The 23993-nt window shown below is 39.5% G+C and overlaps 1 protein-coding gene across 4 annotated transcripts in view; it reads left to right on the top strand.

The window, feature by feature from the left end:
- WTAP (WT1 associated protein) overlaps positions 1–18715 on the top strand; it is a 28443-nt gene extending 9728 nt beyond the window's left edge. For 3 of the 4 annotated variants that reach the window (XM_079780328.1, XM_079780326.1, XM_079780327.1), the window contains exons 3-8: positions 2212–2267; positions 5400–5458; positions 6727–6854; positions 10766–10944; positions 15943–16097; positions 17485–18715. In XM_079780328.1, the coding sequence (XP_079636454.1) occupies positions 2212–2267; positions 5400–5458; positions 6727–6854; positions 10766–10944; positions 15943–16097; positions 17485–18068 (1161 nt within the window). In that variant the 3' untranslated portion in view covers positions 18069–18715. Of the gene's footprint in view, positions 1–2211; positions 2268–5399; positions 5459–6726; positions 6855–10765; positions 12548–15942; positions 16098–17484 lie in introns of those variants that run through there. The other variant, XR_013813969.1, reaches the window with a different exon arrangement.
- The last annotated feature ends 5278 nt before the right edge of the window (positions 18716–23993 follow it).

Below are 23993 nucleotides of genomic sequence, written 5' to 3'. Positions count from 1 at the left end.
TCTTCTATATATATAAAAGGCTAATATGCAAAGTGTCCCCTGGGAGTTTGTCATTCACTATGATGGACGCTGACCACCAGGAGGCAGTGCCGAATGAAGGAAGGCCCCGGCTGGCAGCTGGAAGGCCCTGATCAACCCTAATTGCTGGCCAGGCCTAGGGACCCTACCTGTGCATGAATTTCATGCAGTGGGCCTCTAGTTTTGAAATAATTATTGATTCACAAAAAGTTGCAAATAAATATGCTGAGAGGTTCTGTATACTCTTCCTCCAGCCTCCTTCAATGTTGACATCTTGCATAACATCATCAAAACCAGGAACTTGACACAGAGCTTATTGATATGATCCACGGAGCTTATTCAGATTTCACAGGTTATACATGCAGAGAGTGTGTATGTATGTCTATGTAGTTTTATCTCGCATAACTTAGTGTTACCACTAGTTAACTGACTCATTACCTCAAGTTTCCCTTGTGTCATTTCTTGATAGCCATATCCATTCCCTCCTTCTCAATCCCCAACACCTGGCAAACATTAACCAGTTTTCCATTTCTATAATTATGCTACTTTACAAATGTATATAAATGAAATCATGCAGTATATGTATTCTTTTGAGATTTATTTTTCCCACTCAGTATAATTTTTCTTGAGGCTTATCCAAATTGCTTATGTCTGTTTCTTTTTAGTATCCCATGGTGTGGATGTATCATAATTTACATAACTATTCACCTGTTGAAGTATGGGTAGTTTCCAAGTTTTGGCTGTTGCAAATAAAGCTGTACATTCATGTACAAGTTTCTGTGTGAAAATACATTTTCATTTCTTTAGGATATGTGCTTGAGAGTACAAATGCTAGGTTGTCTAGCACATCTATTTTTAGTTTTAAAAGGAACTACCAAACTTTTTCAGAGCAGCCATACCATTTTACATTCTCACCAGCAATATTATTCTGCATCTTTACCTACTATTTGGAGTTGTTACCACAATTTTTCATTTAGCCATTTTAATAAGTGTGTAATGATAGCTCATTGGGGTTTTAATTTGAATGTCCCTAAAAATGATACACATCCTATATAATAAAGAGGTAATATGCAAATTGACCGTCACTCCACAAGATGACCAGCAGGGGGTCCAGTTGAGAGGGACCAGGCCTATAAGGGAGGGCAGTTGGGGGCGACCAGGCCTGCAGGGGAGGGCAATTGGGGGCGACCAGGCCTGCAGGGGAGGGCAATTGGGGGCGATCAGGCCAGCAGGGGAGGGCAGTTAGGGGCGACCAGGCTGGAAAGGGAGGGCAGTTAGGGGTGACCGGGGCAGCAGGGGAGGGCAGTTAGGGGTGACTGGGCCAGCAGGGGAGGGCAGTTAGGGGTGACAGGGCCGGCAGGGGAGGGCAGTTAGGGGTGACCAGGCCGGCAGGGGAGCAGTTAGGTGTCGATTAGGCTGGCAGGGGAGTGGTTAGGGGGTGATCAGGCTGGCAGTCAGAAGCTGTTAGGGGCAATCAGGCAGGCAGGCAGGCAAGTGAGCAGTTGGGAGCCAGCAGTCCTGGATTGTGAGAGGGATGTCTGCCCATTTAGGCCCAATCCCGGTGGTCCCAGATTGGAGAGGGTGCAGGCTGAACTGAGGGACATCCCCCCGCCCCTGTGCATGAATTTCGTGCACCGGGCCTCTAGTGTGTGTGTGTGTGTGTGTGTGTGTGTGTGTGTGTGTGTGTGTGTAAAGTTAATATGCAAAGTGTCCCCTCGGGAATTCAACCACGAGTTCAGTAGCTCACTATGACGTGCGCTGACCACCAGGGGCAGCGCGGAATGAAGGGAGACCCTGGCCGGAAGGCCCTGATTGGCCCTGATCGCTGGCCAGGCCTAGGGACCCTACCCATGCATGAATTTTGTGCACCAGGCATCTAGTTTTAAAGATAGATAGTTTACTTTTTAAACCTTTTTAATAAAATAAGAGTTGTGTGTGTGTTTTTTAAGTACAGTACATACTGAACCATTTCTAAGTCTCAGGCTTGGAGATGTTTCGTGTGTCTCAGTATAGCGCTCCTTTTGGAAGGGTTTTGTATGTCTTAGTGATAAAGCGATTCCTATTAGAAACCAGCGCTTGAGGCATTAGAAGTTATCCTATCTTCAGAAAACATGAAAAGTGTAAGCACCAGTGGTATGTACATTTAAAATTTTTAGGGAAAGCATCCAGTTCATATTTTAATTCTCTTTATAGGTTCGACTGAGTGAGACAGACTTCAAAGTTATGGCACGAGATGAGTTAATTTTAAGGTAAAATGTTCTTTTATCAAAATATAAAACTATTTTTATAGAACATATTGTAATTCTATACTATAAAGTTTTTTTGTGTTGGGTATTCCTTTATTTTTAATGTGCATACATCTTCAAATCATTTAATGTACTTTTGAAATGGTTTTTTATGACCTGTTTCTTTATTATATTATATAATTGAGGAAAACATAACACTTTTATTTCTTATTTTTATTTTTTTAATATTTTGTTGATTTTTTACAGAGAGGAAGAGAGAGATAGTTAGAAACATCGATGAGAGAGAAACATCGATCAGCTGCCTCCTGCACACCCCCCACTGGGGATGTGCCCGCAACCAAGGTACATGCCCTTGACCGGAATCGAACCTGGGACCCCTGAGTCCGCAGGCCGACGCTCTATCCACTAAGCCAAACCGGTTTCGGCTACATAACACTTTTAAAGATCTAAAGCACTAGGTTGGGTAACTTCTAGACTAATAGGTAACCTGAATTTTTTCCTTGCAAAAATTGATTTAATGTAGTTAATCCTTTTCTGTTTAATATGTGAAAAGGTTATAGTCCTAAAGGATATGTTTTCAGTTATGAAAGAAATACATTTACTGATGAAGGCAAGTTACTCATAAGGAACCTTGGTCAGCTCAGTTAACTCTTTATATCCTTCGTTTTCTCATCTTGGAGTTAAAGGAGTTGGATTAAATTACTTTTAACAGTTACTTCCAGCTCTGATTTTCTGGAGTTATCTTGTGGTTGTTTTGCAAAAATAGATTTGAGAAATGCAGCATTATGGTATTCATTCTTTTAAATGCAAGAAATCCAAAAAAGCCCTAGCCGGTTTGGCTCAGTGGATAGAACATCTGCCTGCGAACTGAAGGGTCCCAGGTTCGATTCTGGCCAAGGGCACATGCCTGGGTTGCAGGCTTAATCCCCAGTAGGGGGAATGCAGAGGGCAGCCGATCAATAATTTCCTCTCATCATTGATGTTTCTATCTCTATCCCTCTCCCTTCCTTTCTGAAATCAATAAAGATGTATTTTTTTTAAAAAAATCAGAAAAAGAATCACATGTTTTGTGTTTTATAACTTAAATATATTCTTTCTGCATTTTATTACACCATGGTTGGTAAGTTTTTTACATGGCATTTTTAGGTAAAAATAAAATGAATATTTTTCAGGGTCATTGAACTTTCTCTAGAATGTTCACAGAATTTTTACTTGAAGAACTAAGTCAGTGATGGCGAACCTATGAGACGCGTGTCAGCACTGACACGCGTCACCTTTTCTGATGACACGCGGCCACTGAGGCAGCCGCATGCCGAGGATGAAACATTTGCTGCTCCTGAGGATGAAACATTTGCGAAATAATGTTTTTTCCTCAAAGTGACACACTACCCGAGTTATGCTCAGTTTTTTGGCGAAGTTTGACACACCAAAGCTCAAAAGGTTGCCCATCACTGAACTAAGTAAAGTTAACCGGCTGGAGTAGAGGAGAGAAGAGATGTTTTGTAAATAGACACAGATGACTTGTTCCATTGTTTCCTAGAGTCTGATAATTTCCCACTCGTTCTACTTACTCTGTTGTGGACTTCTTTTTATCTTCCTTTTGCATAATCTCATGCATAGGACAGTTTTTCCATTGCATACCCTTTATTTTCCTCCACATAAAATTTGAATCCTTAGTATTCTAAAACTCTCTTGTCCTCCCCTGCTGAGGTAGGCACTTGCTTATGATGTACTGCCACTCACCTGTTGTTCTCTTTGAACCTCTGATATGAGACAGTCCTTGCCTTTCATCCTTTCTTAGATAATTTCTCTGGTTAGTATGTGTAGTCTTTTTATTGATTTAATTGAGTGTGTGTGTAGGGGGGTTATTCTTGAGGTCAGATTAACTTCTTTCTTTTTAAGATTTTAAAAAGATTTTCTAAAATTAAGTTTTGATTAGCTTCAACTAAAGAGTGGCTTGAAAACATAGCTCTTCAGTAAGCAAGACAGTGATATTCAGGGCAAGTCACGCTTGCATTAGCAGGTGCTTAAACATATGACTGGGAAACGTTTGTTGTTTATGTGCAATCATTGCAAGAGCAGCTAATATAGCCTATGTTTTGTGTGTAGGGGAATTTTATGAGGCAGAAAGGCCTTCTCATGCTCTGACAGTATATGGCATTTATGCAAGTTGATAACAGTTTTACAAATAGACTTGAAAAATATTATGTTCTCTCCCCCTTTTTTTACAAGTAAAAATAAATATTATTTTTGAAAGAGTCACATGTCATTTTCACAAAAGAGCCAAGATAACTTGCAGTCTCTTATAATTAGGCATATTTTATACTCGAGGCCCAGTGCACGAATTCGTGCACCAGTAGGGTCCCTTGGCCTGGCCTGCGGGATTGGGCCAAAAACGGCTCTCTGACATCCCCCGAGGGGCCCCGGATTGCAGCAGGACGCAGGCCAGGCTGAGGGACCCCACTGGTGCATGATTGGGGCCGGGGAGGGAACATGGGAGGGCTCCAGGGCATGTCTGGCCCATCTCTCTCAGTCCCAATCTGCTGGTCCCCAGCAGCAAGCTAACCTACCTGTTGGAGCGTCTGCTCCCTCATAGTCAGTGCATGTCATAGCAAGCGGTTGAGCGGCCTTAGCATATCATTAGCATATTATGCTTTGATTGGTTGAACGGACAGCCAGACACTTAGCATATTAGATTTTTATTATATCGGATGCCTTTTGTTTGAGGTGGAAAGCATATCTGAAAGTAGTAGTAGGTTTTTTACTCAGCTTCCATTATGCAGGCATTGAGCTGAACATCAGTGATACAAAGTCCTATATGGTGTGTGATCTGACCCAGAGAAGCACACTTGGTATGTTCTCAGGAGAAAACACTTTTCTCTGTGTTTCCTTTTATATAGTTCCATTAAGTTGAGAAGGAATAATGAAGTGACTGATTTATTATTGGTTAAACTAGATTTATAATTATCTCAAAATGGAAGAGACCTTAAAAATCATGCAGTGGAATTCTTGGTGTTAAATTTATAAGTTTACAGATGTGTTTTGTTTTTTTTTGTTTTGTTTTTTTTTTAGTTTTTTGTTTTTTAATAAAGCAATTTCAATTTAACAACTAACATGAATTTATTTTTGTGCTAGATGGAAGCAGTATGAAGCATATGTGCAAGCTTTGGAGGGCAAGTACACAGATCTGAACTGTAAGTTTGAGTTGTAGCTTCCTAAAGACAATACGAATATCTCTTTTTAGATTGTTATAGACATTCAGGATAATTGATTTTGCTAAGCAAATGTAATTTTTATTCAAACATTAAAGAACTATGGGCACTATAATGGGTGCTAGGAAATAGGTGAATGAAAGATGATCTCTCTTCTTGGGGAGTTCCCAGTCATTGGGGAAGACTGACATGCAATAAAATAATAGCATGACTATTTTAGCAGAATTATGTACAAAATTCTGAGAGAATATCGATAGGGAAACTCACAACTACTTGCCACTTTCCTAGATCTGTCCCTAACCCCTTCCACAGAGGAATTTGAATTAAAGCATGAGTTATTAGTCTAGAATGTATGTACAAACAACTAGTAATAAATTTATTTAAATTGTTACTTAAATTGTAAAAATAGGATATGGCTATATTTTTCAAAATCTGCTCAAAATACCAACAAAGTTTGTAATATCAAACCTTTTTAGTCTGTCACTTTTCACTGAGAGTAACATATTATTTGTGAGTATAAAAACCAATATTATGCCCAATTGGTGTGGCTCAGTGGTTGAGTGTCGACCCATGAACCAAGAGATCACTGTCTGGGCACATACCCAGGTTTCAGGCTCGATCTCCAGTAGGAGGCTTACAGGAGATAGCCAATCAATGATTCTTTCTCATCATTGATGTTTCTCTCCTTCTCCCTTCCTCTCTCTCTAAAATCAATAAAAACGTATTAAAAATAAATAAAAACCAATATTGTTTTCCAAGCCCAGAAAGCTTAGTACCCTGAAATTTCAGTTATGTTAAAACTATTATAATCCATAGACGTTATGAACATTATGAAAACTTAACGTAATAATTGTCCATGCAGTTATAGACATGTTTATTATATTGAATAGGTTAAAATCAATCCTAACCAGGACTCTGTGAATAATGTATAATATAAGCAGATGCAAATAATGAAGTTTCCTGTGTTAAGTTGAAACAGCTTAGGCTGTAACAACGTAATTCCATCTAATATTAGGTGGCTTTGGACCACACTATAACACCATTGCCTTCTAAAAGAGCACTTGTGCTTGGGAACAAGCTTCCTTGTTCTAAAAGGAGTTAAGAGAGAAACTAAAGACTTGATGAATTTTTTACCCTGGTTTTTATTATCCTTGACATAGGCAATCACAACTTTCATTTCGTTAATTCTGTTTGGTTTTGAAATTGTATTTCATAATGTTTTGAAAAAAAATTTTTTTTTAAATCATCAGCTAATGATGTAACTGGCTTAAGGGAGTCGGAAGAAAAGCTAAAGCAACAACAGCAAGAGTCTGCACGAAGGGAAAACATCCTTGTAATGCGACTAGCAACCAAGGAGCAAGAGATGCAAGAGTGTACTGTAAGTATTTCAAATGTTTTAACTCTTAGAGGAATTGGTTTTTAGTTCACATTGTATGTGTTAATTAGTACTCAGCTAATTGTATATACTTAATAATAATTATAAATTCACATTTTGCTAGGTAGATATGCTTTGAGATATAAATAGCTAAATGTAAATTTTCAGTAGATAGCCTGTCATCATTGGATTTAAAATTAGGTTTTGTGCTCTGGCCGGGTAGCTCATCAACATTGGTTAGAGCGTCGTCCCGATACATAGGTTTCATCCCCGCTCGGCACACATACAAGAATCAACCAATGGCCCAGATGTAGTGGCTCAGTGGTTGAGCATTGTCCTATGAATCAGGAGGTCACGATTCGATTCCCAGTCAGGGCACATGCCCAGGTTGCAGGCTCGTTCCCCAATGGGGGCATGCAGGAGGCAGCCAATCCATGATTCTTTTTCATCATTGATGTTTCTCTCTCCCTTCCTCCCTGAAATCAGTAAAAATATATATCTTTTTAAAAAGAATCAACCATCTGATTAGTTTCTTCTCTGCACTCTTACCCCTAAATGTGTGAAACTATTTTTCTTAGTATCAGCAACTTCTACCACATTTTCTTTTTCATTAAGCTTTCATTTGTATCATGTCTACATAGATCTAAGATGTAGTGACATATTTGATGGTTTAGCTGTGGTTGAATTTAGATTCAATTTTATGCTGTCTTCAACAGTATTAGCCTTTTTTTTTATTTAGTGTTAGTATATTTAAGATATACTAAGTAGAGGAGCTCTGTCACTGTTGTTTCTAATTTTAAAACCTGAACTTTTCTTGAATCATTTTGTGTAATCTCCATTCGACACATTTATAAAAATCTAATATATATGCCCTAACCAGTTCAGCTCAGTGGATAGAGTGTCGGCCTGCAGACTGTAGGGTCCCAGGTTCGATTCCGGTCAAGGGCATGTACCTTGGTTGTGGGCACATCCCCAGTGGGGAGTGTGCAGGAGGCAGCTGATCGATGTTTCTCTCTCATCGATGTTTCTAACTCTCTATCCCTCGCCCTTCCTCTCTGTAAAAAATCAATAAAATATATATTTTTAAAAAATCTAATATATAAGGCAATATTCTGGTCACTGGGGACTAATGTCTGGGACACAGTTCTGTTCCTGTTTCTTCTCTCATTCTTTTACTTCCTATGCAGAGATTGTCTACATTTCCACAAAAGTCTCTTGTCCCTCTTCCTTCACTTTTTCAAAATGACTCTTCACCTGTCACTTTGCTTAAGAAAACAGTAGCCTTTGTCATTTTCTCTACCTTCTCATCACTTTTTCTCCTTTTGTTTCCATCTTCACTACCACTGATTTTTACCCCCTTTAAGGTCACTGACTAATGCATTAATAAATTTCTCTTTTTCTCAGTACTCATATGCCTTCACTTTCTGTATTTTCAACTATTAACCATTCTCACCTTTGGCCATTGATTCCAAGAAGTCTCACCAATAGTTTGAATATTACTGTTTTTCTTCCTATGTAACACCCACCACTCCAACAAAAATTTTTTTTCTCTTATGATTTTCATGTCTAATAGAATGGGCAGTGCCTCTCAGTTGCCCAGTCTCAAAACCATTTAATCCTTTCCTTTTTCTGATAGTTAGGATTCTAGATTCTACCATTTACTCATTTAATAATTTTAGTTCTCCCTGTTTGCATGGCATTGTGTTAAGATGCTTACGCAGCCCTAACTGGTTTGGCTCAGTGGATAGAGCATCGGCCTGCGGACTAAAAGGTCCCAGGTTCGATTCCGGTCAAGGGCATGTACCTTGTTTGCGGGCACATCCCCAGTTAGGAGGTGTGCAAGAGGCAGCTGATTGATGTTTCTCTCCCATCAATGTTTCTAACTCTCTATCCCTCTCTGTAAAAACTCAATAAAATATATATTTTAAAAAAATGATACTTACGCATGCAAAGGATGAATCTTACCTTCCAGTGCTAACACCTGTAGATGAGTAAGAATGGATAGTTGTGGAAATACCTCCTAATACCTGTGTGTTTTGAACTCTCTCTTCTGGAGTCCTCTTCTTGTTATCCTAGTTCAGGTACATCTCACCACTTGCTTTAGGCCAGCAGTCGCCAACCTTTCAGACCACCGTTTGGCAACCGCTGCTTTAGACAATATGTGCTACTGACTCACCTTTGTGATTCTTCAGCTGTCATATATGCACTGGCAGTTGAACATATGCCTGATCAAGCCTTTGTTGATGCCACACACTCTTTTTTGTCTTTTCCACCTAGGTTTTAAGGTTATCTCAACTAGAATCTAACCTTCCCAGCCACATTTTTTACAGCTCTCCCCTGCACAGGCCTGCTGAACAACTCACAACTGTGTTCTTTCAGTTAGAATGCAGAAAGGGCAGCAGGAACAAAAACAGGGAAAGGTCAAGGTTAATGTGGCAGATGCAGTTCACTGTGTAAATCTAAATAGCAACTATGTTGGTGTTGGAGAGGCCGTGTTTTCTTTAGTGATAGTAGTATGTGGTATGTACTGTATGACATGCTTTATTCCTATTACATTGTCTTAGCAACTGGCCTTACATTGAATAAACAGTTGTATTTTCTTGTTTAAAATGAGTTACTGAAGCCCTAGCCGGTTTGGCTCAGTGGATAGAGCGTTGGCCTGCGGACTGAAGGGTCCCGGGTTCGATTTCGGCCAAGAGCACATGCCTGGGTTACAGGCTTGATCCCAGTAGGGGCCATGCAGGAGGCAGCCGATCAATGATTCTCTCTCATCATTGATGTTTCTATCTCTCTCTTCCTCACCCTTCCTCTCCGAAATTAATAAAAAAAATTTTTAATGAATTACTTAAATCTCCTTGAGTTAAGTAAAATTTAGTTCTGTTAGCTTAATGAAATGGTAATTAAATGTATCCCAAATCCATTCGGTATATTTTTGGCTTTTACTAAATTTATTACAGAAATTAGCTACTTATGAAATGTTAACCTAAATCCTATTTAAGCCTTAGTGTGGAGCAAGATCTTGAACCATATCTTCTTTGGGTGTGAAGCAAGTGATGCATTTAAAGCCAATAAACTGTATTTCATATTTTAGAAAGGTATTTTTAAGGTGATAGTAAATAGTACAACTGAGAGAAATGGAAGGTTTCGTGTGTAAGTAGGAAAGTTCTGCTATGGTGGGAAAAGCCCTAGATCGGGGTCAGGAGGCTTGAGAGCTACAATTCTAGTCCCAGTTCTGGCACTGAACTAACTGTATTAGTGGACACTTGGTTTATTTAATTTCTCAAAAGTAAGCAGTTTGGACTAGGTCAGTCACCTTCCAGCTTTACAATTCTATGATTCAAATCTACTCTGAAGGGACAAAACATAGAATTTCTTTGGCTTAAAATGTTGTTTATAAAGTAATGCCAACTCATGTAAATATAAATACTACATATTTTTAAATCTAGAAATGCAAGTGTGTGTTTTAAATTATAATCTTGTACCTGGTATATTTTTAAGGGATTTGTATTGTACTTAAAATAACTTCCAAGGCACGAATTTGAGTAAAGTACTGTAGTGTTATATAATTAATATTTTAAACTTGGCTTTTTTCCAGTGATTGCTAGTATTTTTAATAAATATAACCGATTTTCTTTTTTTTGTACTGTTTTGGTTGCAAAGTAAGATGTAGCCTCTTTATTTAAAGGCTCCAAATATGGAAATGCAACCAAATGGCCATAATTCCTTAAATATCCTTAATTTAAGGATGACCTTAAATAGTTGTTTTTAATTTTTACTTTAGAGGATTTTAAGATCAAAGAGGGAGAGTTTTAATAAGCAAGTTGGCAAATACAGCGAATGAAATGGATTTTAGCCCACCTTCTTATGTATGTTTCCTTTAATTTGGCAGTAATTGTTTCTTTTGCTTTGCACAGACTCAAATCCAGTACCTCAAGCAAGTCCAGCAGCCCAGTGTCGCCCAACTGAGATCAACAATGGTGGACCCCGCGATCAACTTGTTTTTCCTAAAAATGAAAGGTGAACTGGAACAGACTAAAGACAAACTGGAACAAGCCCAAAATGAACTGAGTGCCTGGAAGTTTACGCCTGATAGGTAAACAAATCATACTCCCCAGTCAAGACTTCCCTGACAGTCCCACTACGAGAAAGCTGTGGTGGGACAGCCAAGTACTCGTTTCCACACCAAGACTCAGACTTTTTGAGCCAAAAAAGCCACATTCTTATACCATGCAGCTTGTAATGGTTAATGTAAAACTTACCAGATGAACCTTGTGTTTCAGCTTTTTTCTCTTCCCCCTCCCCTTGCTTCAGAGGCCTGATGGCGTCGGACTATTCCGAAGAAGTGGCCACCTCCGAAAAATTCCCCTTCTAGGACATGTAGACACTTGAGAAATGTTTCTGTTTGAAGAAAATAGAGGGAGAAACAGAAGTCTTAAGTCTGTGGCACACTGTGTCTTCAGACAGTTTGGAGGAATGAAAACCTAGAGATTTAAAATCATGAATTGAACATGTAAAATTCCAGTAAAATGTAAAAATGGAATATGCATCGCTCTTAACCTTGAGCATAGTGACTTAGAGACACTGTATATCAGTTTTGCCTATAAGACTGTGGACTTCATGATTGTTGTTGAACTTCTTGATCAAAACTTAAATGAGGTGAATTTTGCATTTCAAGGGTTTATTTGCTAAGAAACTACTTAATAGATATCAGTACAAGTAGTTCATATATTTAACCATTTCGTTTGGGGCTCTCTATTACTTGATTGAGCCTTAAATCAATGTGGTTTGAATCAATGGTTTGTTCTTTGAATGGTTGCTAATACTGTAGATAATTTTACTGAGGACTGTACAAACATGAAGGTGTGGTATCAAACTTCAGGTTTAAACTGTTTGAAGCATTATAAACATTCATTTCACAACTAGATTGTATAAGGATATTGGCTGTGAAGAAACTCACTGCATTATTTTTTAGTAGTGAAATTTATTAAATCCCCATTTCATTCAACAGGCACATGTTGAAAGAGCTTTGTCATTGGTGTTAATGGGGGAATGTGTTCCTTCATTGTATTTTGGGCCTTTTGTATCACACTCTTGATATTAAATTAAATGTGCCTTTAATAGTTGGGTTTTTTTTTAAGTTCAAGGAATACTATGATGATTTTGTTGTAATTTTAACATTTTGATTTTGGGGGCTGTGGAGAGCAGATTGATTTTGGGGAAATGGTTGCTGTGCTCTTCAAAGGAAAGGAAAGGCTGCCCCTGTTGTCCAGCTGGCATCATAAAGGACAAGGAGACTTGACACTTGTTACTTTTTGACGCCTTGTCCCAGGATGTTGAAGTAGAAATTCCTGTGGGACAGCTTCCCAGGGTGCCTGTCGAAGATTGGGAAATACTGTATGGAAACTGTGGGCTGGCCTAAGTGAGACATTTTGTGAATTGAAAAAAAAAGGTATAGTGATCATTTCCAGCAAGTTCATTTGATCATTTAGATAAATGAGGCATTTTCTTCATGCTTCCATCCAGTCCTGGAGGTGAATTTTTTTCTTCAGATCATTCTATAAGTCACCAATTCGAATTTTCTCTTGGTGATAATGGAGTCTAAGATGAGTGAAGATAAATGTTCCAGATTGTCCCAGCGTTTAAGTGCAATTTTAACAAGGGTGACTTAAGTTCTCTCTTAATCATTCAAATCAATTGTAAGTATCCTGTGTGTTTATGCTTTAGGGAACTGATGTGGGCAGAGGGAGGGTTTAAGAAGTGGTTTGTGTGTGGCCGACCTTACAGCAAGAAATCCGCTTCCGAGATCCTCATTTTTAGGGGGGTTGGCGGGTAAGGAGCCAATCTGTTTGAAATTAGCTTATTGTGCCTGCATTAAGGCTTTTGTATATATTTTATGCCATTTAAGATCATAGTAGAAATGACCTAAGTATTTTTAGTAGGTCAAGAAAAAATTTATAAAATGTATTATTAACGTGTACTTAAATATAGCCAGCATCTTTCTTTGCATTTAGGTAACAGTCAGTTTGGGGTCTGTGGGTTTTTTTCTTCTTACTGTTAAAAAGTTTTTAATGATAAGATAATACATGCTCATGAATAAAGTTGAAAAAGAATGAAGAAAAGTGAAGACGAAAAGTGAGAGTCACTCCTGGATGTGACCTTGCCCTTCCCCATTCTATTCTCCAGGAGCAGTAACCACTGTTAACATTTCTTGGGTATCATCAAGATAATTGCTATGCATATAAAGTCATCTCATATATTGGTTTTAAACAAACGTGAACATGCTACAGATGATTGGCCGCTTTGGCTTTTGTTTTCCACTTTATCTCTTGGACATTTGACTTTTTTTTTAGTTCATTTAGCTTCATATTTAATGGTTACATAATAATTCCATTGTATTAGTGTATTTTAATCACCTATAAATGGATTTTTATTATCTGAAAAAATAGGCTGTAAGCCAGGGTATTCTAGATACTGTTCGTAAATACATCATTAACTTCAAACAAATAGTACATAATCAATACTATATCAGGAATAATTCAAATAGAATGGGTTGTGATTTTGCTTTTGGTGTGTGTGGTTTTTTTTCCCTATTTTTTTTCATTTTGAGAGAGCTTCCCTGAATTACTTTGTCCACTGTAGTTAAAATATTTTATGCATGTGTTAATGCATATGTTTTACAGTATTAAGAGGGGTATGTTTCAGTATTTTGGCAGTGTTCCGTTTTCAGTTAACCATTTAGATAATTGTGTGTACAGCTCTCCAAGATATCCTGGCTCCCTTAATAACAAAGCAATGTACAGTGTCCATTCTTTTGTATAAGTTTTTTCTATGAAACTAATTCCTATTATATTTTCTTTGTGAATTATTTGATTTTAGGAATGGGTTGGATTTTTTTTTTGTAGTTAAATATTATTCCAGAAACAGTTACTTATAATTAACTCCTTATGTTTTTGTGATATAATGAACACAACACAAATTTTAAATAGCATAATTAGTAAAATTACATAAAGTTATAGAATATTTAAAGAAGAACAGTTTTGTTAAGATTTATTTTAGTAATCATTAATTTTATTTTTTTAAATATATATATTCTTTTTTTAATATATTTTATTGATTTTTTTTTTTTTTTTTTTTTTTTTTTTTTTTTTTTTTACAGAAAGGAAGGGAGAGAGAGAGAGTTAGAAACATCAATGAAAGAGAAACATCGGTGAGCTGCCTCCTGCACACCTCCTACTGGGGATGTGCCCACAACCAAGGTACATGCCCTTGACCAGAATCGAACCTGGGACCTTTCAGTCGCAGGCCGACGCTCTGTCCACTGAGCCAAACCAGTCAGGGCAGTAATCATTAATTTTAGAAGTGATAGTATTATCTTAGAGCAGGCATTTGTTTATGTAAAGGTATGACTTCATAAATGAAATGTTTTTGCATTAAAATTTGTGCTACTTTGTGAGAGTAAGTCATCTCACAAATTATTGATTTTAGTATTTTTCTAATCTTTGTTCAGTTTATATAAAAAGTTTTCTAGGTTAGTTGGAAAGCATTGAAGTTACATACTTAGCAAGAAAAAGTTGTGGGAACATGGCAACAAAGTGGAGGAAGGAGCATCAGCATGATTGACAGTGCTGCCTATTTCTTAATTCCTCATTTGATTTCTAAACACTTGTTCAGTGGAGGCCCACGTCTGCGCAGGGGAAATGGGAGCGATCTGTAGCAACAGTAGCAACAAACAGGAAAGGCAGCTAATAACCCTTTACTACAGTGCTGACTCCCGGCTTTCACCTAGGCTCTCGGAGCCAGTAGTGACCCAGGTTGTACTTCACCACAGGTTGGCATAAGGATAACAGGTTAGAACAAGTGCTCTCAGTAAAAGGACCTTGCAAGAGTCAAAGAATGAGAATTACTTACAAAGTGCTCCCATTTAAAAGTCCTAAGGCTTAATAAAATCAGATGCATTCTTAAATATATTGGGCAAGGGAGGGGGGGGGACTCACTAAAAGAATAAAGAAACACAAAGTGTCAGCAAAAAAGATTTTTTTTTTAAGCCAGTAAGGTCGTTCTGAACTTAATGCCATTATAAGAATATCAAACTTCATATCTAGGTCTCAAAGGTTATATATATGATTATATATTTAAATCAGGTCCCTTTAAAGGTCATTTCTATTGTGATTGTTGAAGCAAAAGCAGTAAAATTTTATTTAGACAGGACTCTTGATTGCATTTTTTATAATTGCTGTAGCATGTACACTCTATAGTACGTTTCATTAGCACTTGGTAACTAATTGTGAAAGTATACACCCCTAAATGGCAAATATTTGCATTATTTGTGATAAATCTTATTTTTGTGTCCTAAGGATAATCTTTTATACATCAATAAAATCTTAACCACATATCAATATTAAATTTTTTAAACCTTAATGTCACATTGTAAGATAACTCAAAAGTATATCCTATAAAAAAGTTAAATGAAGAATTGATGAATATGAATAGTCTCAAGCCTCTATTTTTAAAAGCTTCTTTAAAAACAATTATTGAACATACCTCCATTAATGTAATAAACATTCCTTTGAGAACTGCCTATTAAGAGGCATCCTTATTAAATGCTGTTCGGCAAGAATAAATATACTCGCATTTACATTTATAGGTATGGATTTTCATATATTATTTTAAAGAATTGTACATTTGTGGTGTTGCATTTATTTTTTCAAGGACTCTTCTGTTCCATAAAGCTAAGTACCTTAGTGTTTTATTAATATTGGCATATCTGAGATGTGTGTTAATTCACTGGCCTGTTTCTATTTTAAATGATAATTTGGAATAAATAGATTTCAGAGTTATTCAAGTAATAGCAATAAAAAGTGGCCATTTGGGAACTTTTGGCTTAGGGTTTATTTTTGCTGCTGTATTGGCAGAATACTGAAATGCAGAAGATGGATGTGTTCCAGAGAAGAAGATGGTAATCACAGGGAGGCACATGCTGTGACATAGTTATGTTCTGTACCTGTTACCTGAATCGCATACTAATTGCAAGCAAAGAAGGTTGTAGACCGTTTTGTCTTCATTTTGTGATGGATGGCTCTTTCCTTTGCAGCCAAACAGGCAAAAAGTTAATGGCGAAGTGTCGAATGCTTATCCAGGAGAATCAAGAGCTTGGAAGGCAGCTGTCCCAGGGACGTATTGCACAACTTGAAGCAGAGTTGGCTTTACAGAAGAAATATAGTGAGGAGCTTAAAAGCAGTCAGGATGGTAAGGGGTTTTTTGAAAAGTTTGGTTAATGTTGCACTGGCTTTAAAAACTGCCAGGCATGAATATTACAGATTAGGTTCTCTACATGGTAATCTCTGGCCAATGGTTCTATAAAATTATGAATGAAACATCTAGTTAGTTAACAAAGCCATTTAATTGTAGTGGTTTTCTCCCCACTCCTGATGGTTTGTGTAAATTTCATAAGAAGTTTTTGTTTTTCAGGGTGGAATTTGGTAAAAGAGAAAGGCTATTACATTACTAAGGCATTATACAGATCTACAAATTTATAATCAGTGCTTTCAAAGGAGAATATTTTTATTTAACCAATTTCTCTAATTGTAAATCTTGTAAGTATTTGGCTACTTCCAGTGGTCTAAAAGTGTATCATGGATTGTACCTGTTGAGGTTCTATTTAATGAATAAGAAGTCATATTTAAGTTTGCTAAAACCAAACTTTTTTTGGGCCAGTATATAGCTGTTTCTCCTCTTTATGAGGAAGATTAATAGTAAGGCAAATATCTAAACTCTGAAAATTAAATTATTAATTACTATATCTGAGAGTTAATTGCAACGATCAGTAGTCAGATATCTTTAAAACTACCTTTTCAAAGTGATAGTTCTTAGCTCTTACTCTGTAAACACAGTAAAGCTGAAACTTTGTATAGTAGTGAGGACTTCTTCCCCCAAAAGCTTTAGATCCTAATGGACATTGTATTCATAAATTTTCAAGTTATTTTCTCTGTTGGGTTGTTCTGTTTTATTTTTTGATGTGGAATGGTCCCTTCGTTACAGCCTAGGCCTCTTTGGAGTGTTAGTCGAGGACCATACTGTTCCCTGGGGGCTAACCCCGCTGTGTGGCTGAAAATAATCACTTGCTAAGAGGATGAATGAGAGGACCAGGCATGTGGGCCCACTGGTTAAAACCAAGGGTGGGGAACCTTTTTTCTGCCAACGGCCATTTGGGTATTTATAGCATCATTTGTGGGCCAAAATTCCCAACTTAAAAGTTAGCCTGCTATATTTGGTCAAACAGTTAATTACCTCTCCCTAATGCCTTGACAGGCCCTGACGAAATGATTTCATGGCCCTTTATGGCCTGTGAGCCAGATATTCCCCAATCCTGGAAACCTGAAGCAGATTTTGTGGGCTGTAATCAGTTGTATATAGCTAGATGATGTGAATCAATTTAAACTTGGTTGCTTTAATATATTTATTTTAATCATCTATTCTTCCCCACCCCACCCCACCCCACCCCAAAAAAAAAACCTCATTCTTGAATGGCTGTTTTAAAATTCCAAGCAAAATTTAAAAAATCAAGTTTAGAATTGAAGTATTTAAAAATATGCAATAAGCGATATTAAAGTAGGTTTGACTCTCCTTTGCACAGAACTGAATGACTTCATCATTCAACTTGACGAAGAAGTAGAGGGTATGCAGAGTACCATTCTAGTTCTTCAGCAACAACTGAAGGAGACACGCCAGCAGTTGGCTCAGTACCAACAGCAGCAGTCTCAAGCCCCAGCCCCAAGCACCAGCAGGACTACATCTTCTGAGCCTGCAGGACAGGCAGAGGCCCCAGGTAAAGACTGCAGTCGGCTGGCCAACGGACCAAGCAATGGCAGTTCCTCCCGGCCGAGGACGTCTGGGTCCGGATGTCACAGGGAGGGGGACACCACTGAAGATGGCTTCCCTTCTTCTCCAGGGAATGGTAATAAGGCCTCCAACAGCTCAGAGGAGAGAACTGGCAAAGGAGGTAGTAGTTACGTAAACCAACTCAGTGCGGGGTATGAAAGTGTAGACTCTCCCACGGGCAGTGAGAACTCTCTCACACACCACTTAAATGACACAGACTCCAGTCATGAGCCTCCAGAGGAGAAAACAGTGAGTGGGAAAGGTAACCGAACTGCGGGTTCCCGCCACATTCAGAATGGCTTGGACTCAAGTGTAAATGTACAGGGCTCAGTTTTGTAATATTTTTCCAGCAAATTTTTATACAGTGTCATTTAATTTGGGAGAGGATGCTATCAGAAAATTAATGCATACTTTTGTCACAATTTGCCTTTTTTGGTGGGTGTGTTTTTTGTTTTTTTTTCTTTGCTTCAATACCTCTGCCACTTTGGAAATTGTAACAGTTAATTACTTCGTTGCTAAAAGGACATTTTGTGTAAGGTCAGGTTATTTTTATATGAGTTTAATGTGAAGTTGTAAATGGAACTCTTTCCTTAAAGTATAACACAATGATGTCTGTATAAATCTGTGTCTCTAGAACCTGTGCTGTGTAGGGCATTCTTCCTCATGCTGTTACTAAGCTTATGCACCATTCAGACTTGTTAGAGTAGATGTGGGTTTATGACTGCCAAGTTTGCCCAGTACAGTAGTTTTATCACTAAAAGTTGGACTTGATGGAGTCCTATGGTAGTTTCAGTGTTAGATACAGGTTTTTTTTCCACCATACATCTGCATTTTCTCTTTAGGTGACTGAATGTTTAAGAATTTGTGTGCATAGTTACTCAGTTTTTATGAACTGTTGTACCCTGTTCATGCATATTGCTCTGTGACTCCAGTATATCTTCCCTGTACTGACCAAACCTAAATAAAGATTTTTATTGTAACTCCTGCATTCGTTTTGTTTTGTGTGTGTGCTTAGCACTTGTTATTTATTTTTCCTGAGTTGCTTAATGTTTACTCATTATCCTTCAGTATCGTACCACAAAGGTGAAACTTAAGCCTGTGCATCAATTTGACTGTGCACTAATGTTTTTAGGGTGTATGCCTTGGTGTCCTGGCTGATGTGGCTCAGTTGGTGAAGCGTCGTCTCATGCACTGGCAGGTTGCCGGTTGGGTTCCGGGTCAGGGCACATGCCCAGGTTTTGGGCTCGGTCCCTGGTTGTGGTGTATGTGGAGGCAGCCACTCATGTTTCTCACATCAATGTTTCTCTCCCTCTCTATCTTAATAAAAATAAAATATTCCTTGTTTTGAAAAATAAACTTGGAGTTTAAGGCTACACTTTAAATTTTTTCCCTGACTTGTAAAAATAAATGTTATAGCCGTAGCCGGTTTAGCCCAGTGGATAGAGCATCGGCCTACGGACTCGATTCCGATCAAGGTCATCTACCTTGGTTGCAGGCACATCCCCAGTAGGGGGTGTGCAGGAGGCAGCTGATTGATATTTCTCTCTCATCGATGTTTCTAGCTCTCTCTCCCTCTCCCTTCCTCTCTGTAAAAAAGTAAAAATATATTAAATAAATAAATGTTATAAAATATTCAAAAATACAGAAATTATAAAGAAGAAAATAATCTTTGTTTTAATTTTTAATTGAAAAGCAGACTGTTTTTGTGAAATGATTTCAGGTAATTAGTGATGTTTGTTTCAAAACATTGGCCAAATGCTACTGACTTACATTATTAACACATTTGCTAATATTACATAGTAAGGCTGTGGGGTGTTAGAATGAAGGAGAAAATGTTTTTAATATGAAAGACTGTTTGCTTTGTTATTTTAATACATTTTTATTGATTTCAGAGAAGAAGGGAGGAGAGAGAAACATCAATGATGAGAGAATCATCCATCAGCTGCCTCCTGAACGCTCCACCTGGGGATTGAGCCCAAAACCTGGGCCTGTGCCCTGACCAGGAATGGAACTGTGACCTCCTGGTTCATAGGTCAATGTCAACCACTGAGCCACACCAGCCGGGCTGCTTTATTTTAAACATTAAGTATCAAAGTCTATGGTATAAAGAATATAATTTTATGACTAAATTAATTACAGACCTATTATGTGTCATTACCAATTTTCATGCTTCTGTCGAATTTGCATTAATGAATGAACAACGTGGGCACAGAGGACTTATGATTGTGCAAAGTCAACATTCTTCATTTCTGGAACTAGATGCTTATTTGTTGGTATGACTGATAAGAAAGGTGGTAAATTACAATCGGTGCCAAGAGAAACCGTTAGAGCTAATAGGTTTGAAACCTGGCTTTACCACTTAATCTGCTTAATGGCTTGGGCAAACTACTTACTCTGTGGCTCACCTTTTCTCTGTACAGGGCATTAATGAGTTAATAAAGGAAAAGTGCTTGCCACAGTGCCAAGCACATAGTGGCTGCTCAGTCGATGTCCCCTTGTGTGTACTTCCTTGTTAAAAGTGCATTACTTCTCACGCACGAGTGCACAGCATCCTTCAGCTGTCTTGAAAACGGAGAAACCCAGAATTGGGCAAAAGCTTGATGAGTTCTGCCAAAGAAGGTTAATTTTTTAAGGACAGCCAACTTGGATAAAGTCCAAGATACAGTAAGAGAGTTTTAATGTTTCTACTTTAACACTAGAGGCCTGATGCACGAAATTCGTGCAAAAGTAGGCCTTCCTTCCCCCAGCTGCCGGCATCGGCTTCCCTCACAGACCCGGCTTAATTAGCATATTAGACATCTGGTCTAATTAGCATATTATGCTTTTATTATTATAGATTATTCCAGAGTGAGTTGAAGGTAATAAAAAATGCCTTAACATTTTTGGACATCTATTGAGTACATACATGCTGCAAACTGACAGGTATTCTATATGCATTATGGCCATCATCACCCGATGCAATAGGCACTTGGTAACCCCTTTTACAGAATAGGAAATGGACTTAGAAGGGTTAAGTAGCTGCCCAAGGGTTGGTAAGTTGGAGCTGCCCTCTGGGTACTATCATCAAAGCTCCCTGGACAGTACCTCGAAGCTGGCAGCTGAATCAAGTCTGATAACAAGAGGCCAGACTTGCCACTGTGTCATCATACATCCTCTTGAAAGGGGCGAAGGAACGTTGACCTGAGCTGCTGAGGGTGAATGTTCCCTTGAACATATATCTTAGTTGGGAACAATCACATGAAACGGTAATACAATCATGGGAAAAACGCAAATTGTAAATGGTAAAGATCTTAAGTAGCTCAAGATGCTGGCTAAGGTAAGAGTTAGTCTTAGAAGGGTTTAACTTGGTCCTTGTAGGCAATGCTGCCAGCGCAAGAGGAATGAGAACGTTTCTCAAAGGTCTGGCACTGGAGGCTGTCCCAGGTACCGTCTCTTCACGTAAGGTTTAGTGGACACAGTTTACTTCTAGGAGGCTTTGTGAGAACAAAAATGTAAAAGGGCTTGTTACATAGGCCTCACTAGGTTCAATAGATGTTAGTTCTCTTGGCCTCTCAGTTGTATTTGAAGCAACTGACAATCGGGGACACCATTCTTCCTGACAATTTTCTCTCAGATTTTTTAAAAAATATTTTATTGATTTTTTACAGAGAGGAAGGGAGAGGGATAGAAAGCTAGAAACATCGATGAGAGAGAAACATCGACCAGCTGCCTCCTGCACGCCCCCTACCGGGGATGTGCCCGCAACCAAGGTACATGCCCTTGACCGGAATCAAACCTGGGACCTTTCAGTCCGCAGACCGATGCTCTATCCACAGAGCCAAACCGGTTTCGGCTCAGATGTTTCTTATATATCTCATTAAGCAGTTTGTCCCCTGTACCCAGTCATTCCTACTGCTCTTCTCTGATGACACTTTTTTGAGAGTTCATTTAGTTCCATAGTTATAATTAATACTTCTTACAACCCTAGGTAATGCCATTATATTTGATCTTGATCGGGACCCATCATGGGAGAGTTGAGCAACCCTTGTTTTAAGGAGTACACTCCAACTCTAGCCCTTCAGACCAACAAGAGAGTTTGCTGCATGGGAGATTGGTGAGTTCTGCCTTCTGCTAAAATCTGGTCTGGACTCCTGCAACCCTGTTGTTTTTTGTCCTTGTCGTTGTTTTCTGCAACCTTGTTTGTGAAACAGCCACGAAGTGCTACAAGGCCCCTTCAGGAGACACTGGCCCAGGAGCACGGTTCTAACTGTGGCTTCCCGTTCGTACTCCTCAGTAGCCCAGGTGGCATGTGATCCTAGATCCGGATGTACTTTTTAAAATTATTTCTTCTTGCCCTAACCGGTTTGGCTCAGTGGATAGAGCGTTGGCCTGCGGACTGGAAGGTCCCAGGTTTGATTCCGGTCAAGGGCATGTACCTTGGTTGCGGGCACATCCCCAGTAGGGGGTGTGCAGAAGGCAGCTGATCGATGTTTCTCTCCCATCGATGTTTCTGACTCTCTATCCCTCTCCCTTCCTCTCTGTAAAAAATTAATAAAAATATTTAAAAAAAATTATTTCTTCTTGCACCTATTCATTATTTTTGGTCCCCATGAGGCCCATGCTTGGCTTTATGTAGATGATTGATGAACAACTAATGAGGACTTTATCCACTGAGCCAAACCAGATGCTGTGTGGCCACACAATAAAAGCAAGCAATTTTCTTCTCAATTTTTGCTCTTAAGTTGGTTGTGGATAGAGTCCCCAGGTAGGAAACAAGTAAATACTTTCCTTGCATCCAGAATATATTCATATCAGATATGTTAGGTACTGGGCATAAAGAATATATTAGCATTCATATTTAATGCCTGTAATGTGCTAGGAGCTGTGCATAAAGCTGTATAACAAGATTGTCTTTCAAAGCTTATATAGTCTAGTAGAGTGGATGGAATTAGGAATTATAGCATACTAGAGGCCTGGTGTACGAAATTCGTGCATGGAGGGGGGGTGTCCCTCAGCCCAGCCTGCACCCTCTCCAATCTGGGATCCCTCTCACAATCCAGGACTGCTGGCTCCCAACTGCTTGCCTGCCTGCCTTCCTGATTGCCCCTAACCGCTTCTACCTGCCAGCCTGATCACCCCCTAACCACTGCCCTGCCAGCCTGATTGATGCCTAACTGCTCCCCTGCCAGCCTGTTTGCCCCTAACTGCCCTTCCCTGCAGGCCTGGTCACCCCTAACTGCCCTCCCCTGCAAGCCTGGTCACCCCTAACTGCCCTCCCCTGCAGGCCTGGTTACCCCCAACTGCTCTCCACTGCAGGCCTAGGTCCCCCCCAACTGCCCTTCCCTGCAGGCCCAGTCACCCCCACTTCCCTCCTCTGCGGGCCTTGTCACCCCTAACTGCCCTCCCCTGCAGGCTTGATCGCTCCCAACTGCCTTCCCTTGCAGGCCTGGTCCCTCCCAACTGCCCTCCCCTGCTGGCCATCTTGTGTCCACAGGGGGCAGGATCTTTGACCACATGGGGGCAGCCATCTTGCGTGTTGGAGTGATGGTCAATCTGCATATTACTCTTTTATTAGATAGGATAGAGGCCTGGTGCATGGGTGGGGGCCAGCTGGTTTGCCCTGAAGGGTGTCCGGATCAGGGTGGGGGTTCCCTTGGGGTGTGGGGTGGCCTGGGCGAGGGGCCTGTGGTGGTTTGCAGGCCAGCCACGCCCCCCTGTGACCCAAGTGGAGACCCTGGTGTCTGGGATTTATTTATCTTCTAAATTGAAACTTTGTAGCCTGGAGCGGAGCCAAGCCTCCTGCTTGCTCCGTGGCAGCAGCCATTTCTATTGGGATTTATGTATATTCTATAATTGAAACTTTGTAGCCTGGAGTGGAGGCCAAGGCAGGCCAGGGCTTCAGAAGCTTGGCTTCCTCCATCACCAGGGGCAACCCTAGGCTCCTGCTCTCTCCAGCTCGTGGCTGCCGCCATTTCTGTTTGGATTTATTTATCTTCTATCATTAAAACTTTGTAGCCTTGAGTGGAAGTCTAGGCTGGCAAAGGCAGGTGGAAAGCTTAGCTTCCTCCATTGCCGGGGAAACCCAAGCCTCCCTCCTGCTCTCTGTGACCGCAGCCATCTTGGTTGGGTTTATTTGCATATTTGCTCCTGATTGGCTTGTGGGCATGGCTTGAGGGCATGGTGGAGGTACAGTCAATTTGCATATTACTCTTTTATTAGATAGGATGGAAAACAGAAATAAAGTTAAGATGCCAAGGAGCATCCAATGCAGGAGGTAGACATCAC

Source organism: Cnephaeus nilssonii (genome assembly GCF_951640355.1).
Source record: "Cnephaeus nilssonii genome assembly, chromosome: 9".
NCBI lineage: Eukaryota > Metazoa > Chordata > Mammalia > Chiroptera > Vespertilionidae > Cnephaeus > Cnephaeus nilssonii.
Note: the sequence above shows the minus strand (reverse complement) of the source record. Positions and strands in the feature narration are given on the sequence as shown.